Consider the following 17,713-nt stretch of genomic DNA (forward strand, 5'->3'; position numbering starts at 1 on the left):
GAGGAAATGTTATTGTTTGGAAGGAGAGTCCCCTTCTCTTTTCTGTCTCTTTTTCCCTGTTTGGACCTGGTTCAAGCTCACCAAGCAAAGAACTTTGCGTCTGCCTTCTCCTCAGGATATTTCGGAAATGTGACATTGTCTGGTCATTCCAGACAATGCTATTACGGTTTGTTTGGGCTTGGTTGGGGGCGGTACTTCTCTGCAAAGTTTTTGATGTTCATCCATTTGGCAAAGATTTCCTTGATTAATGAAGTAGGGACTTCCTCTATCTCCTCTTCCGAGCCTGAAGAGAATGCATCCATCTTAGTCTTGTGCTCCACAAAATCACATTATAGCACTGGTTGTTCATTGAATGGCAGCAACGGGCATACTGACGCTAGTGGGGAGTCGTGGCTTTGTCTTGAGAGAGAGGTAAATAAGGATAGTGCACGGTGTTGTGACTCATTTTGACCCATACAAATTCTAGCACGCAAGTCGCATTCCAAACAAAGGTCATGTACTAAGCAAAACTTTTCATGTCCAAACAGGACGTATACCAAGTTGGACTTATTCCAAAGTGGACATATACCAAGGTACCACTGTAATTGTCAAATTGTTTTAATTGCCCCTTCATTACAATTTATATAATATCAGTAATTTGGTCAAGGTAGCAACAAGCTCATAATGTTAATAGGAAACTGATAAAGTTGTCAACTTTCTATATGTATTCAAGGTGCTGAATAAGCAGATGTGTCTGGTGCTTTGTAAATCGTATAAATCTGTCATCCATTAAACTGAAGGTTACATATTCCAGAAAAAATGTTGCACTCGTGAATAAAATAATACATGATTTTACATATTTTCCTTATAGGTTTGCTAAACCGTGGAATGTTGCTCCATAGTTGTATTCAGTCAGAACTCAGTGGTCAGTCTCCACTTATTGAAGATTTCCCAACATTACAAGGCTTTTGGACAAGTCTCAGGCAAATTCTGCCAAACGTGTCTGATGTCAACGTGTTGGAGAGTCGCTTAATCCACCCATATCTTTACTACCAGGGAGCTGTGGACTGTGTTGGGTCTTACAGGTAAGCTCCCACAAGCAGTATTGGCTGTTTAAGGAGTGAATTCTCTGAAATTCAATGTGAAAGTACTGTAATAAGAATCTATAAGCAGTATATTTTGTGTTCATAACATGGTAGGATGTGTTAAAACTGAAATAATCAGGATCAGTGTTGTTTGTCATAACAAAACTTTTGAGATACAGTGGACCCCCGGTTATCGGCCGTAATCCGTTCCTGAAGGTCGGCCGATAACTGAAATGGCCGATAACCGAATTAATATTTCCCATAAGAATTAATGGAAATAAAATTAATTCGTTTCAAACAAAAATATTCACAAAAAAATAATTTTTTTTACAATTATGTAAGTATTACATACCTTTATTGAAGGCTAATGCTGGCTTCTGGAAGATAGGGAGGAGGAAAGAGGGAGGAGTTAGTGTTTGGAAGAGGAATCCCCCTCCATAAAGACTTTAGGTAGCAAATCTGTCTCTGGAGTTACTTCCCTTCTCTGTCTTTTATTGCCTCTAGGACCAGCTTGAGAGTCACTGGACCCCTGTCTCAGAAAATAACTGTCCAGAGTGCTCTGTTTCTGGCATCTATTTAAGATTTCCCTGAAGTGGGACAGGGTTTTGTCACTAAACATGTTGCAGATATGGCTTGTTTCAGCTTTGTCAGGGTGGTGTTTCTCTACAAAAGCTTGCACCCTGGTCCACATTGCACACACTTCTTTAATCTCTGAAGAAGGCACCTCCTTCACTCCCTCTTCCTTCTCCTCTGATGCAAGTTCCTCAGCTGCAGTCTGTTGCTGTTCAAGTTGAAGCTCTTGTAGCTCTTCAGTGGTAAGCTCTTCCCTGTGGTCCTCCACCAACTCTTCCACATCTTCACCACTTGCCTCCAACCCCAGGGACTTCCCCAAAGACACAATAGAGTCCACAGGGTTGGCAGGGTCAGGGTCACGGTGAGTTTCAAACCCTTCAAAATCCCTCTCTTGGACACAATCTGGCCACAGTTTTCTCCAAGCAGAATTCAAAGTCTGTGAAGTCACTCCCTTCCAAGCCTTGCCATGGAGCCATGGTTACTTATTTCACAGTTGCACTGCAAGAAAACCACTAAAAACAATGGTAAACAAGTGAAATGTTTGGATGTATGAGCAGAAGCTTCTTCAGCCACCGAGAGACAAAGCCAAACTGAAGCGCAGGCTGCCCCAGCCGGTGGATGGACGCGTCCAAAATGGCTGATAACTGAGCGCCCAAAACCCCGCCGATAACCGAGTTGGCCGATAACCAAACCGGCCGATAACCTGGGGTCCACTGAATTGGATGTTGTTCAGAGGTGTAGTAAAATAGTATTTTTAGCCAGTCATTACTATTAACCCATTAACTATCCAAATGTAGATCTATGTTCACTTGCCCAGCGCTCTGAATATTTTAAAAAAATATATATATTTTCTTTTTTAAATTAAAGAGGGCAATTTTCTGTGTGGAATAAAACCAAATTAAAAAAAAATATAGGACCAGCACTTACTGAGATATAAGACCACGAAATTGGTGCTGGATGCTCACCTGACAGCAAGATGGAATCCTGCAGCTTGCAGAAGTGTTGCCGATATACTTTTTTTTTTCTCATTTTTGTATTACAGGTCTTCAACATTCGCAAGGGTTATGGGATCAAGAACCTCGCAAATGTTGAAAAATGGCGAATGCTTGGTTCCCCAGTATATTGTAGGGAAATATAATATAATATACTGCTTTCTTAACCCTTTCAGGGTCGACAGGCCTTCTCCCAGACTTGTTCTCAGGGTCGAAAAATTTAAAAAAAAAAAATTATTTTTTCTTATGAAAAGATAGTGTTTTTTTTTTTTTAAATATTATAGGCTAAACAAAAATTTTTTACCATCAATACTTATTGAGATATGGAGGTGTGAAGTTGACAGAAAATGACCAGCATATGGCAACATCGCTGACTGCCGATCACCCAGTTTTAGTTTACAGTATTTAGTTTTTTTGGTATTATTTTCTATTATTTTTTTATTTTTGTTTCAAGTAACTTTTATGGCCTGTGAGACCAATATGAGCACTATTTTGTAAGTTTTTTCTCTTTATTTACTACACAATAACTGCGCAAACACTGTTGTCACTATATTGTTTATAAAAGTTGTTTACACACACAAACAATATAAAATGTTGTTTATTACTATTTTTCTATATTTTATATACACATGTACAGTCACAGGGAATGTTTCTAGAAGTTCTGCAGCCTGTGGAAGTCTTTGAAACATGGTGTCATGCACAGTGGTGTTTTACACTCCTCACACATAAAACGAGTGTTTCTGCGTTGTTGTGGGCGTTTTTTTTGCATGTGCACAGACATAACACCTCTTCTGAGCCTTTTTCTTCAAAGCAGTAGCAGGCAGTTGTATTGGGAAGTGATCACCATGCTTCAGATGAGAAGGTAGTTGTTGATAATTTAGTGGGCGGTCTATTGCAGGTGTTGTTCCTTGGTACTTGAATACTATTTGTCTGATGACAGACAAACAAAATTCACCATATGGTGGTTTGCTTCTGTCCTCATCTTATATATATTATAAGCATTGAGCATGGAAATGTCCAGAAGATGGAAAAAGAGTTTTATGTACCACTTATAACTCTTAGGAACACAATCAGCAAACCCAATCTGCATGTCACATTTGTCCAGTGAGTGCATATTGAGGGTGTAGTTAATCACAGCTGCAGGTTTTAGAATGAGTTCATTGCTGTCTCCATGCTGCCTGCCAGTGTTCGTCATTTTGTTAAGGTGAACTGATGACAACAGTGTGACATCTAGTTTGTCATGCCACCGAAATGCCATGATGTCATTGGCAGCAAACGCCTGCACCTCACCTCTACGAGTGCCAGCTCAAACCTGGGCATATGTTTACAATTTGCATGCACTGTGCCACGCACATCTGTCATCTTCACTCGCAAAAAATCACTGAGTGAGGGGCTTGTGTACCAGTTATGAGTATATAATATATGCCCCTTACCAAGATATGGTTCTATCATTGTTCTAACCACATCACCAGAGATGCCCAATAACTTCCTGGTATTGTGCAATGTATAACTTCCAGTGTACACAGTAATATCCAATACAAGACCACTGTAGCAATCATAAAGCACAAACAACTTTATACCAAAGCATTTCCTCTTGCTTGGTATATACTGCTTGAATGAGAGTCTGCCTTTGAACAGAATCAAAGACTCATCAATAACAAGCTTCCTGAAGGGATCAAAATACATATTGAATTTCTCTTTCAGATACACAAACACATTCCTAATCTTATATAACCTGTCGTTTCTGTCAGGCCTGGTTTGGTCTGAGAAGTGTTGCATACGTAATAGTAGCACAAATCGATTCACTCGCATTATATCGCTGAAACCTGGGATTTCAATCAGGTGGTCTGTTGACCAGTATGATTTCACAGTGTGCTTATACACATGAGCCATAAGCATTATTGTGGCAAAGAAAAGATACATCTCAGCCACAGTTGTCTCCTTCCACTGGTGTAGGCGTGATTTTGGTGAAAATATTGTGTTTGCCATGGTGTAATCGAAGTATCTATTACTTTCTCTGACAATTTCCGTCAGGGGTTCGTCAAAGAATAACTCGAAACATTCCAGTTCACTGGCATTGTTCCCAAGTGGATAAGATGGCTGTATTCCACTTTGCCTTTCATCAAACTGATGGGGATTTGAAACAAAATTGTCAGCTTCCTGCCAATCCCAGGTGCAGTCTGCTGGTGGGTACCAGATATTGACAGGTGGTTGTGGAGTTTGTGGTTGTGGAGGTTGTGGTTGTGGAGGCTGGTGTGGTGGGCGGGTGGGGGATGGTGGCCTTTGTTGTAGATCAGCTGAGTCAGCAGCGTGGGTGGCAGCGTGGGTGGCAGCATGGCCCACTGCTGGTGCTTCACGGCCGGCACCACCACTACCACCTCCATGCATATTTTCCATCCCAATTGCAACACTATCATCTTCATTTTCACTATCTGTTCCTGTTGTACAGCCACGGGATGTACTCCGAGTTGTACTCCTTCCCCTTGGAATAGCATATGGCACACTACCAGAGCGCATATACCGTCATATATACTGATGCTTCACTGGAGAATATTTCACTTCACTATTGCTACTGGAACTGTTTTCAAGAGCTTGGAGTTCATATTCACTATCACTATCATCACCAGTGCTGACATCTGAGTCCAGGATATGGGAAAATAGGAGTTTTCTCTTTGGTTCTGGTACATCTGAATGTGAACTAGATGGCCCAGCATCAGAGGTGGAAGGCTGAGGGTCGTCTGGGTTTTCCTCACTATTACCGGTATTATGGTCATTAGTTTCGGTCACAACCTCATCAAAACCTTGAAACTCATCTTCACTGGCACTTCCATCTGCATTAGAGCTGTCACTGGGGAACAAAAGTGTCCCAATTCGCCGAGGAGTGAGGAGTTTCTTACCGCGAGGCATTGTGAGCAAGGTGTACTAAAATGGCATTCCCACAATGCGCCACTGGGTCCCAGAATTTTTTCCTACCATGCACACTCACCACTCAGACCCATTCTCTCACATCTAGGCCTACCAGCTGTTTCCCGCTTGATTTGAAGGAGCTAGAATTTATGCGTACTAGTACATCAATAACCCTGGCGCGTAAGCTGTACTAGCATGTCAGAAACCTTGAAAGGGTTAACTTATTGAACCATGAACAGTCATAAAATAAAGTGGAACCTCTGCTTACGAACGCCCCACCATGTGAATTTTTCAGGATATGAACTATCGTTCGGTCGATTTTTTGCTTCTGGATACCAGTGGAAATTTCAGGATGCGAATTTCCCCCTCAAGGGAGGTTCCTTAGATAAATAAATAAATAAATAAAATGTTTATTTCTTTGTAAAGGTTACAATGTGTGTTTACATAATGCCTAGGCATAATGGAGGCTCTCTTTGCATTGCAATGCACTATTGTAAATGCAAAATCTCAATGTACTGTTTGCAAAGACATAAAATAAACAAATTAAATAAATAAATGGAGCAAAGAAAGCCACTATCATGCTGAGGCATTTCAGGCAGACTTAACCTAATACTTATAGACTTCTAAGTTTAGACAGGTGAAAAGTGTACTAGTAGTGATTACCAGTGTTTTACTGATGGTGGCACCAGCTACTGGCAGCCTTTTGAAGTTTCTCCTTACTGTTTATTATTATTATTATTATTATTATTATTATTATTATTATTATTATTATTATTATTTTTATTATTTTTATTTTTATTAACACATCGGCCGATTCCCACCAAGGCAGGGTGGCCCAAAAAAGAAAAACTTTCATCATCATTCACTCCATCACTGTCTTGCCAGAGGGGTGCTTTACACTACAGTTATAAAACTGCAACATTAACACCCCTCCTTCAGAGTGCAGACACTGTACTTTCCATCTTCAGGTCTCAAGTCTGGTCTGCCGGTTTCCCTGATTCCCTTCATGAATGTTACTTTGCTCACACTCCAACAGCATGTCAAGTATTAAAAACCATTTGTCTCCATTCACTCCTATCAAATACGCTCACACATGCTTTCTGGAATCCAAGCCCCTCGCACACAAAACCTCCTTTACCCCCTCCCTCCAACCCTTTCTAGGCCAACCCCTACCCCGCATTCCCTCCACTACAGATTTATAGACTCTCTAAGTCATTCTGTTTTGTTCCATTCTCTCTGCATGTCCGAACCACCTCAACAACCCCTCCTCAGCCCTCTGGATAATAGTTTTGGTAATCTCACATCTTCTCCTAATTTCCTAACACCGAATTCTCTGCATTATATTCACACCACACATTGCCCTCAGACATGACATCTCCACTGTCTCCAGCCTCCTCCTTGTTGCAACAGTCATCACCCATGCTTCACACCCATACAAGAGTATTGGTACAACTTTACTCTCATACATTCTCCTCTTTGCTTTCATGGACAAAGTTCTTTGTCTCCACAGACTCCTAAGTGCACCACTCACCCTTTTCCCCTCATCAATTCTATGATTCACCTCATCCTTCATAGACCCATCTGCTGGCAAGTCTACTCCTAAATATCTGAATACAGTAGCCAGGCTGTCGCCAGAAAGCAGACATCGCTGGAAGGCAGGACGCCATTTTTTCCATTTATAAATCCACATAAATGCCAGACAACAAGTTTACACTAAATTATATTAAGATAGTAATAGAACTAGGCATTAAAAACACACAAAGTAAAATACATTCACAGTACATTCATTACTCATCTTAAAGTATTTGTAATGTTAATGTAGGGCAAGAGGTGAGTAGTACTTATTTGTAGAAAATCAGGTGTAGGTAGCCCTGGCTCCCCGTCTCATACTTAATATACGATAATTTAAACATCCCAGAGAGTTAAAATATACATACAGTACACTTACTGTTTACCTTAAAACATGTGTAGTCTTAATATAGGAAGAGAGGTGAGTAGTATTTATTTGTAGGAAGTCAGTGTAGGTAGCCGGTAGGTGTAGCCCGCCTGGGCTACACGTACCGGCTACCTACACTGTGGCCCAGAGCCATATTATTAGCATTGACATACCTTGTTCACTGAATTTAATCATTTCTAACAACTACCTTTAGATGCCATCATAAACGAAGGGAGAAGTAATGAATAATTCATGCCGAAAATTGTAATCAAAAGCGGAGTGGGGGAGTGGCTGGGCCAAACGCAGATTCATAAACATTTTCTCTGGTGGCTGAGCAGAGAAAACATAATGTTGTCCCTCTGGCCGGCTACCGCACAGCCTCACAAGCATTATTATCAGAGCACATATAAAATATGCAATAAATGCCAGACAACAAGTTTACACTAACTTATATTAAGTTAGCAATAGAAATAGGTATTAAAAACACAATAAAAGGTAAGATACACACAGAGTACACTTATTACTCACCTTAAAATATTAATATTAATGTTTGAGAGGTGAGTGGCAGGGTGTTTATTGAATAAAATCAGAATGGCACACCATCATCCTCTAACTTGGCACTTAAAGCAAGAGGCTTTCGACTCCTCATTTTATCACAGCTAAGCTTAGACGCCATCGTCAATGAGAGCCAACTGGTTAATGAAAGAGTAAACAAAAGAGAGAGAACGAGATACAGAGTTGAGACAATGTAAGAACACAAACTGAACAGATAGTGGGCGATCACTTGGTCAGGTGAAATAAATGCGTATTAATATGTGTCTACTTTTAGTTCATTCACATACGTTTGTAAGAGTTTGTAAAACATTTACCTCAATATTTTTTTTATTATAATAGTTATTACCTCACAATACAAATACTCTTACATTGTGTACAAGTTGTACAAGTTAGTACAGAATAAACAAACAGCAACACACCATTTTTAGAGCGAATGAAGATATTATTATTATTATTATTATTTTTTTTTTTCAACAAACCGGCAATATCCCACCAAGGCAGGGTGGCCCAAAAAGAAAAAGAAAAGTTTCTCTTTTTAAATTTAGTAATTTATACAGGAGAAGGGGTTACTAGCCCCTTGCTCCTGGCATTTTAGTCGCCTCTTACAACACGCATAGCTTACGGAAGAGGAATTCTGTTCCACTTCCCCATGGAGATAAGAGGAAATAAACAAGAACAAGAACTAGTAAGAAAATAGAAGAAAGCACAGAGGGGTGTGTGTATATATATATTTGCTTGTACATGTATGTACGTGTAAAGGTAGTAGGTTGGTAGACAGCAACCACCCAGGGAGGTATTACCGTCCTGCCAAGTGAGTGTAAAATGAAAGCCTGTAATTGTTTTACATGATGGTAGGATTGCTGGTGTCTTTTGTCTGTCTCATAAATATGCAAGATTACAGGCATGTCTTGCTACTTCTACTTACACTTAGGTCACACTACACATACATGCACACGCTTATTTATACACACTCATCTGAGTTTTCTTTGATTTTATCTTAATAGTTCTTGGTCTTATTACTTTTCCTTTTATATCCATGGGAAAGTGGAATAAGAATCTTTCCTCCGTAAGCCATGCATGTTGTAAAAGTCAACTAAAATGCCGGGAACAATGGGCTAGTAACCCCTTTTCCTGTAAAGATTACTAAAAAGAATAAGAAGAAGAAAATTGTCAAAGTCTGAATGTGTGTGGATGTTTGTGCAAATGATAAGAAAGAGATGATTGTAGATGTTATGAATTAGAAGAAACTGGATGTCCTGGCTTTAAGTGAAACAAAGCTGAAGGGGGTGGGAGAGTTTCAATGGAGAGGAATAAGTGGGATTAGGTCAGGGGTTTCAAATAGAGTTAGAGCTAAAGAAGGAGTAGCAATAATGTTGAAGGATAAGCTATGGCAGGAAAAGAGGGACTACAAATGTATTAATTCAAGGATTATGTGGAGTAAATTAAAGATTGGATGTGAAAAGTGGGTTATAGTAAGCATGTATGCACCTGGAGAAGAGAGAAGTGTAGAGGAGAGAGAGAGATTTTGGGAAATGTTGAGAGAATGCGTGGGGAGTTTTGAATCAAGTTTGAGAGTAATGGTGGTTGGGGATTTCAATGCTAAAGTGGGTAAAAATGTTATGGAGGGAGTAGTAGGTAAATTTGGGGTGCCAGGGGTAAATGTAAATGGGGAGCCTTTAATTGAGCTATGTGTAGAAAGAAATTTGGTAATAAGTAATACATATTTTATAAAAAAGAGGATAAATAAATATACAAGGTATGATGTAGCACGTAATGAAAGTAGTTTGTTATATTATGTATTGGTGGATAAAAGGTTGATGGGTAGGCTCCAGGATGTACATGTTTATAGAGGGGCAACTGATATATCGGATCATTATTTAGTTGTAGCTACAGTTAGAGTAAGAGGTAGATGGGAAAAGAGGAAGGTGGCAACAACAAGTAAGAGGGAGGTGAAAGTGTATAAACTAAGGGAGGAGGAAGTTCGGGTGAGATATAAGTGACTATTGGCAGAAAGGTGGGCTAGTGCAAAGATGAGTAGTGGGGGGGTTGAAGAGGGTTGGAATAGTTTTAAAAACGGAGTATTAGAATGTGGGGCAGAAGTTTGTGGTTATAGGAGGGTGGGGGCAGGAGGAAAGAGGAGTGATTGGTGGAATGATGAAGGAAAGGGTGTGATAAAAGAGAAAAAGGTAACTTATGAGAGGTTTTTACAAAGCAGAAGTGTTATAAGAAGAGCAGAGTATATGGCGAGTAAAAGAAAGGTGAAGAGAGTGGTGAGAGAGTGCAAAAGGAGAGCAGATGATAGAGTGGGAGAGGCACTGTCAAGAAATTTTAATGAAAATAAGAAAAAATTTTGGAGTGAGTTAAACAAGTTAAGAAAGCCAAGGGAAAGTATGGATTTGTCAGTTAAAAACAGAGTAGGGGAGTTAGTAGATGGGGAGAGGGAGGTATTAGGTAGATGGCGAGAATATTTTGAGGAACTTTTAAATGTTGAGGAAGAAAGGGAGGCGGTAATTTCATGCTCTGGCCAGGGAGGTATGCCATCTTTTAGGAGTGAAGAAGAGCAGAATGTAAGTGTGGTGGAGGTACGTGAAGCATTACGTAGAATGAAAGGGGGTAAAGCAGCTGGAACTGATGGGATCATGACAGAAATGTTAAAAGCAGGGGGGGATATAGTGTTGGAGTGGTTGGTACTTTTGTTTAATAAATGTATGAAAGAGGGAAAGGTACCTTGGGATTGGCGGAGAGCATGTATAGTCCCTTTATATAAAGGAAAAGGGGACAAAAGAGATTGTAAAAGTTATAGAGGAATAAGTTTACTGAGTATACCAGGAAAAGTATACGGTAGGGTTATAATTGAAAGAATTAGAGGTAAGACAGAATGTAGGATTGCGGATGAGCAGGGAGGCTTCTGAGTGGGTAGGGGATGTGTAGATCAAGTGTTTACATTGAAGCATATATGTGAACAGTATTTTGATAAAGGTAGGGAAGTTTTTATTGCATTTATGGATTTAGAAAAGGTATATGATAGAGTGGATAGAGGAGCAATGTGGCAGATGTTGCAAGTATATGGAATAGGTGTTAAGTTACTAAATGCTGTAAAGAGTTTTTATGAGGATAGTGAGGCTCAGGTTAGGGTGTGTAGAAGAGAGGGAGAATACTTCCCAGTAAAAGTAGGTCTTAGACAGGGATGTGTAATGTCACCATAGTTGTTTAATATATTTATAGATGGGGTTGTAAAAGAAGTAAATGCTAGGGTGTTCGGGAGAGGGGTGGGATTAAATTATGGGGAATCAAATTCAAAATGGGAATTGACACAGTTACTTTTTGCTGATGATACTGTGCTTATGGGAGATTCTAAAGAAAAATTGCAAAGGTTAGTGGATGAGTTTGGGAATGTGTGTGAACATAGAAAAGAGTAAGGTGATGAGGGTATCAAATGATTTAGATAAAGAAAAATTGGATATCAAATTGGGGAGGAGGAGTATGGAAGAAGTGAATGTTTTCAGATACTTGGGAGTTGACGTGTCGGCGGATGGATTTATGAAGGATGAGGTCAATCAGAATTGATGAGGGAAAAAAGGTGAGTGGTGCGTTGAGGTATATGTGGAGTCAAAAAACGTTATCTATGGAGGCAAAGAAGGGAATGTATGAAAGTATAGTAGTACCAACACTCTTATATGGATGTGAAGCTTGGATGGTAAATGCAGCAGCGAGGAGACGGTTGGAGGCAGTGGAGATGTCCTGTCTAAGGGCAATGTGTGGTGTAAATATTATGCAGAAAATTCGGAGTGTGGAAATTAGGAGAAGGTGTGGAGTTAATAAAAGCATTAGTCAGGGGGCAGAAGAGGGGTTGTTGAGGTGGTTTGGTCATTTAGAGAGAATGGATCAAAGTAGAATGACATGGAAAGCATATAAATCTATAGGGGAAGGAAGGAGGGGTAGGGGTCGTCCTCGAAAGGGTTGGAGAGAGGGGGTAAAGGAGGTTTTGTGGGCGAGGGGCTTGGACTTCCAGCAAGCGTGCATGAGCGTGATAGATAGGAGTGAATGGAGACGAATGATACTTGGGACCTGACGATCTGTTGGAGTGTGAGCAGGGTAATATTTAGTGAAGGGATTCAGGGAAACCGGTTATTTTCATATAGTCGGACTCGAATCCTGGAAATGGGAAGTACAATGCCTGCACTTTAAAGGAGGGGTTTGGGTTATTGGCAGTTTGGAGGGATATGTTGTGTATCTTTATACGTATATGCTTCTAAACTGTTGTATTCTGAGCACCTCTGCAAAAACAGTGATAATGTGTGAGTGTGGTGAAAGTGTTGAATGATGATGAAAGTATTTTCTTTTTGGGGATTTTCTTTCTTTTTTGGGTCACCCTGCCTCGGTGGGAGACGGCCAACTTGTTGAAAAAAAAAAAAAAAAACATATATGTGTAGTGTGACCTAAGTGAAAGTAGAAGTTGCAAGACATACCTGAAACCTTTCATGTGTATGAGACAAAAAATGGACACCAGCAATCTTACCATCATGTAAAACAATTACAGGCTTTCGTTTTACACTCACTTGGCAGGACGGTAGTACCTCCCTGGGCGGTTGCTGTCTTCCAACCTACTACCTATACAGTGGACCCCCGGTTTACGATATTATTTCATTCCAGAAGTATGTTCAGGTGCCAGTACTGACCGAATTTGTTCCCATAAGGAATATTGTGAATTAGATTAGTCCATTTCAGACCCCCAAACATACATATACAAACACACTTACATAAATACACTTACATAATTGGTCGCATTGGGAGCTGATTATTATTATTATTATTATTATTATTATTATTATTATTATTATTATTATTATTATTATTATTACTCTTTCTTCTTTCAACACACCTGCCGTATCCCACCAAGGCGGGGTGGCCCAAAAGGAAAAACAAAAGTTTCTCCTTTTACAATTAGTAATATATACAGGAGAAGGGGTTACTAGCCCCTTGCTCCCGGCATTTTAGTCGCCTCTTACAACACGCATGGTTTTCAGAGGAAGAATTCTGTTCCACTTCCCCATGGAGATAAGAGGAAATAAACAAGAATTAGAAAGAAAATAGCAGAAAACCCAGAGGGATGTGTATATATATGCTTGTACATGTATGTGTAGTGTGACCTAAGTGTAAGTAGAAGTAGCAAGACATACCTGATATCTTGCATGTTTATGAGACAGAAAAAAAGGACACGAGCAACCCTACCATCATGTAAAACAATTACAGGCTTTCATTTTACACTCACTTGGCAGGACGGTAGTACCTCCCTGGGCGGTTGCTGTCTACCAACCTACTACCTATACAGTGGACCCCCGCATAACGATGGCATCACATAGCGATTATTTCGCATACCGCTTACTTTAATTGCAAAAATTTTGCCTCACATACCGCTTAAAAACCCGCTTACCGATTTTCTTCCGAGACGCGCTCACATGTTCCGCCGGTGGCATTGTTTACCAGCCAGCCTCCGCGGTAACATCCAAGCATACAATCGGAATATTTCGTATTATTACAGTGTTTTCGGTGCTGTTTCTGGAAAATAAGTGACCATGGGCCCCAAGAAAGCTTCTAGTGCCAACCCTGTGGTAAAAAGGGTGAGAATTAGTATGGAAATTAAGAAAGATTTTGAAGGGTTTGGGGCTAACCCTGAGAAGCCTATGCCAGTTGTGGAATCCATTGTGCCTACTTCAAAAATTAAGGAAATGTGTGCACAGTGGGTTGAACTGCAAACCTTTATGGATGAAAATCACCCTGACACAGCTGTTGCAAGCCGTGCTGGTGACTATTTCAATGACAATGTTGTGGCCCATTTTAGACAAATCGTAAAGGAACGGGAGGTACAGAGCTCTATGGACAGATTTGTTGTGCGACAGAGGTCCAGTGACTCTCAAGCTGGTCCTAGTGGCATTAAAAGAAGAAGGGAAGTAACCCCGGAAAAGGACTTGCTACCTCAAGTCCTAATGGAAGGGGATTCCCCTTCTAAACAGTAAGAAGATAATGCTCTCCCCTCCTCCCATCCCATCAATCATCACCAGATCTTCAATAAAAGTAAGTGTCATGTAAGTGTGCATGCCTTTTTCAGTTTGTGTGTATTAAAATTAACATTTCATGTGGTAAAAAAAAATTTTTTTCATACTTTTGGGTGTCTTGCACGGATTAATTTTATTTCCATTATTTCTTATGGGGAAAATTCATTCACAAAACGATTATTTCGCATAACAATTACCCCTCTTGCACGGATTAAAATCGTTAACCGGGGGTCCACTGTACTACCTATTATTATTATTATTATATCATAATAAAAAGCACTAAACCCACAAGGGTCGTGAATTGCTACATATAGAGTGAAGGCATACGAAAAGAATATTTTTCTACAGTTATCCCCCAGTTTGACTAGAGAAAACGTAATTCTTCCGACACTACCTACACAGCCGCTTTGTAAACAAATCTCATATTTACGTCAATTTTTATTATGTGAATGTATGTATCATGATTACAGTGGTCCCCCGCTTTTCGTAGTTCCCGGCAATCGTAAAATTCGCCAATCATAGGGGTATTTTCGTATGAACATGGACTCGCTTTTCATAGGTTGACTTGCGAGTTGTAGTTCGTCCAGGATGCGTACCCACGGCGTGAGCCGGGGCGGCAGCCAGTCTGGCATTGTTTACCAGTGAGCGAAGGTCCCCTCACGTGCTCCAGCGAAATATTTCATAATATTCCATTTATTTTAGTGCTTGCAAGTACAGGAGGGCCCCACTTATACGGCGGGTTAGGTTCCAGGCTACCGCCGTAAAGCGGAAACCGCCGTAAAGTGGAACACCCTTTTTTTCCACTTACAAATGCATACAAACACTAGATAACAAGTTTACACTAACATATATTATGTTAGCAATAGAACCAGGCATCAAAAAAACAATAAAAAAGTACAATACACACATAGTGCACTCATTACTTACCTTAAAATATTTATAGTCTTAATCTAGTGTGAGACAAGTAGTATTTATTGTAAGAAATCAAGTGTGGTATGTATGGTAGTCAGCCAGGCTACCATACCAGGCCACCCCACCCACACATACTATTCTATGATATTTAAGCATCCCAGAGTGATAAAATGTATATACAGTTCACTCATTACTTACCTTAAAATATAGGGTGAGATGAGTAGTATTTATTGTAAAAAATCAAGTGTGGTATGTATGGTAGTCAGGCAGGCTACCATACCAGAGAGAAAGAATGAGTGCATGAGAGAGGACAGGCACAGAGTTATGTAAACAAACCAGGCGAAGGTAAGTTTTGTAAACAGTGTACACGTCTGGTTTGTGTACAAGTTACATTGTGTACAGGTTGTCTCTACATTGATACGGTAGAATAAATAAAGAAGAACACTCCCATTCTCATGTAACATCATTTTGAGAAGAAATGATGCTCTGAGTGAAGGCAATGGAAGTAAGTCACTCGGTCAGGCGAAATAGATGGTATTAATACGTGTCCAGTTTTAGTTCATTCATGTACATTTGTAAGAGTTTGTGAAACTTTTACCTTATAATATTTTTATTATTATTATAATAATTAAATCACGAAACAAATACTCTTACACTGTGTACAAGTTAGTACAGAATTATAGCTATAAAGTGAAGGCATACGAAAGGAATATTTTTCTACAGTTATCCCTAGTAACAGGTGACGGGCTAGAGAAAACGTAATTCTTCCGAAACTTCTACAAACCGTTTGGTAAACATCTCATATATATTTGTATAAATTTTTATACTGTGGGTGCATGTATCATGTTTGTGTGTTACATAATGTGTTTCTTATATAATTTTGAAAAAAATATCATAGATAGATTAAGGGAAATGTCTATATTAACGTAATATGCGACATTAATACGCCCAAGAGATTATTATTATTATTATTATTTTTTATTATTATTATTATTATTATTATTATTATTGCATCAAGAGTAGAGAGACTTAGTGATTTTAATGTGTACCTACATGCCAGGACAGTGTGTAAGTTTATTTAGGTACAGGTGTACACAAGTTTAATTATCAAGTACAGTACATATAAAATATACAATAACTTTAAAACACTTGAAATTTTGGAAAATTTCCAGACATAATAAGGAGATGTGCTCAGGGAGAATGTAAACAAACTCGGTGGGCAGCTGTGACCGTATTAGAAAGACAGGTGGGGGGAGCCGTATAGCGAGTTTTGGTCATAATTTGAAATGTCCGTATTAGCGGAACACCGTAAAGCGAAACGCCGTAAAGCGGGGCCCTGCTGTACAATGGACCCCCGCATAATGATTACCTCCGAATGCGACCAGTTATGTAAGTGTATTTATGTAAGTGCGTTTGTACGTGTATGTTTGGGGGTCTGAAATGGACTAATCTACTTCACAATATTCCTTATGGGAATAAATTCGGTCAGTACTGGCACCTGAACATACTTATGGAGTGAAAAAATATCGTTAACCGGGGGTCCACTGTACTAAATAAGCTACCATGGCTCCAAAGAAAGCTCCTAGTGCCAAGCCTATGGTAAAGAAGGTGAGAAATACGACTGAATTTAAGAAAACCATCATTGAACAATATAAAAGTGGTACAAGTGTGGCTGAACTGTCCAGGATGTATAAGAAACCCTACACAACCTTATGTTCCATAGTGGCCAAGAAAAAGGAAATAAAGGATGCTGTTGTTGCAAAGGGAGTAACTATGCTGACAAAAATGAGATCACCAGTACTGGAAGAGGTTGAGAAGTTATTATTGGTGTGGACAAATGAGAAACAATTAGCAGGAGATACTCTTATGACTTCGATTATTTGTGAAAAGGCTAGGCAGTTGCATGAAGATTTGGTAAAGAAATTGCCTGCAAATAGTGGTGAAGTGAGTGAATTTAAGGCCAGCAAAGGCTTGTTTGAGAGATTTAAGAACCGTACTGGCATACACAGTGTGGTAAGGCATGGTGAGGCTGCCAGTTCGGACCACAAGGCGGCTGAAAAATATGTGCATGAATTCCAGGAGTACATAGAGGCTGAAGGACTGAAACCTGAACAAGTGTTCAGTTGTGTCGAAACAGGCCTCTTTTGGAAGAAAATGCCAAAGAGGACCTTCATTACACAAGAGGAAAAGGCAATGCCAGGACACAAGCCTGTGAAAAACAGGCTGATGCTAATGTTCTGTGCTAATGCTAGTGGGGATTTCAAAGTGAAGCCATTACTAGTGTACCATTCTGAAAATCCCAGAGTGTTCAGGAAAAACAATGTTATGAAGAGTAAATTGTGTGTGTTTTGGAAATCTAATAGTAAGGCATGGGTCACGAGGGAAATTTTCGTCGAGTGGTTCAATGAAGTGTTTGGCCCTAGTGTGAAGGAGTATCTCCTGGAAAAGAAATTGGATCTCAAGTGCGTGCTAGTAATGGACAATGCACCTGCTCATCCTCCAAACTTGGATGATCTAATTTTCGAGGAGTTTGGGTTCATCACAGTAAAGTTCTTGCTCCCGAATACCACTCCTCTCCTCCAACCCATGGACCAGCAGGTTATTGCAAACTTTAAAAAACTCTACTCAAAAGCAGTGTTTCACAGGTGCTTGACTGTGACCACAGACACTCACTTGACCCTAAGGGAATTTTGGAGAGAACACTTCAGCATCCTCCAC

The 17,713-nt window shown here is 39.8% G+C and overlaps 1 protein-coding gene across 5 annotated transcripts in view; it reads left to right on the forward strand.

Moving 5' to 3' along the window:
* The window catches only part of LOC128686596 (uncharacterized), an 85,496-nt gene that overhangs the window by 17,471 nt on the left and 50,312 nt on the right, over positions 1 to 17,713 (forward strand). For all 5 annotated transcript variants that reach the window (XM_053773538.2, XM_053773537.2, XM_053773535.2 and 2 more), the window contains exon 3: positions 851 to 1,064. In XM_053773538.2, coding sequence (XP_053629513.1) covers positions 851 to 1,064 — 214 coding nt within the window. The remainder of the gene's footprint in view (positions 1 to 850; positions 1,065 to 17,713) is intronic.

This window comes from Cherax quadricarinatus, chromosome 12 (assembly GCF_038502225.1).
Source record: "Cherax quadricarinatus isolate ZL_2023a chromosome 12, ASM3850222v1, whole genome shotgun sequence".
In the NCBI taxonomy this organism is placed as follows: Eukaryota; Metazoa; Arthropoda; class Malacostraca; order Decapoda; family Parastacidae; genus Cherax; species Cherax quadricarinatus.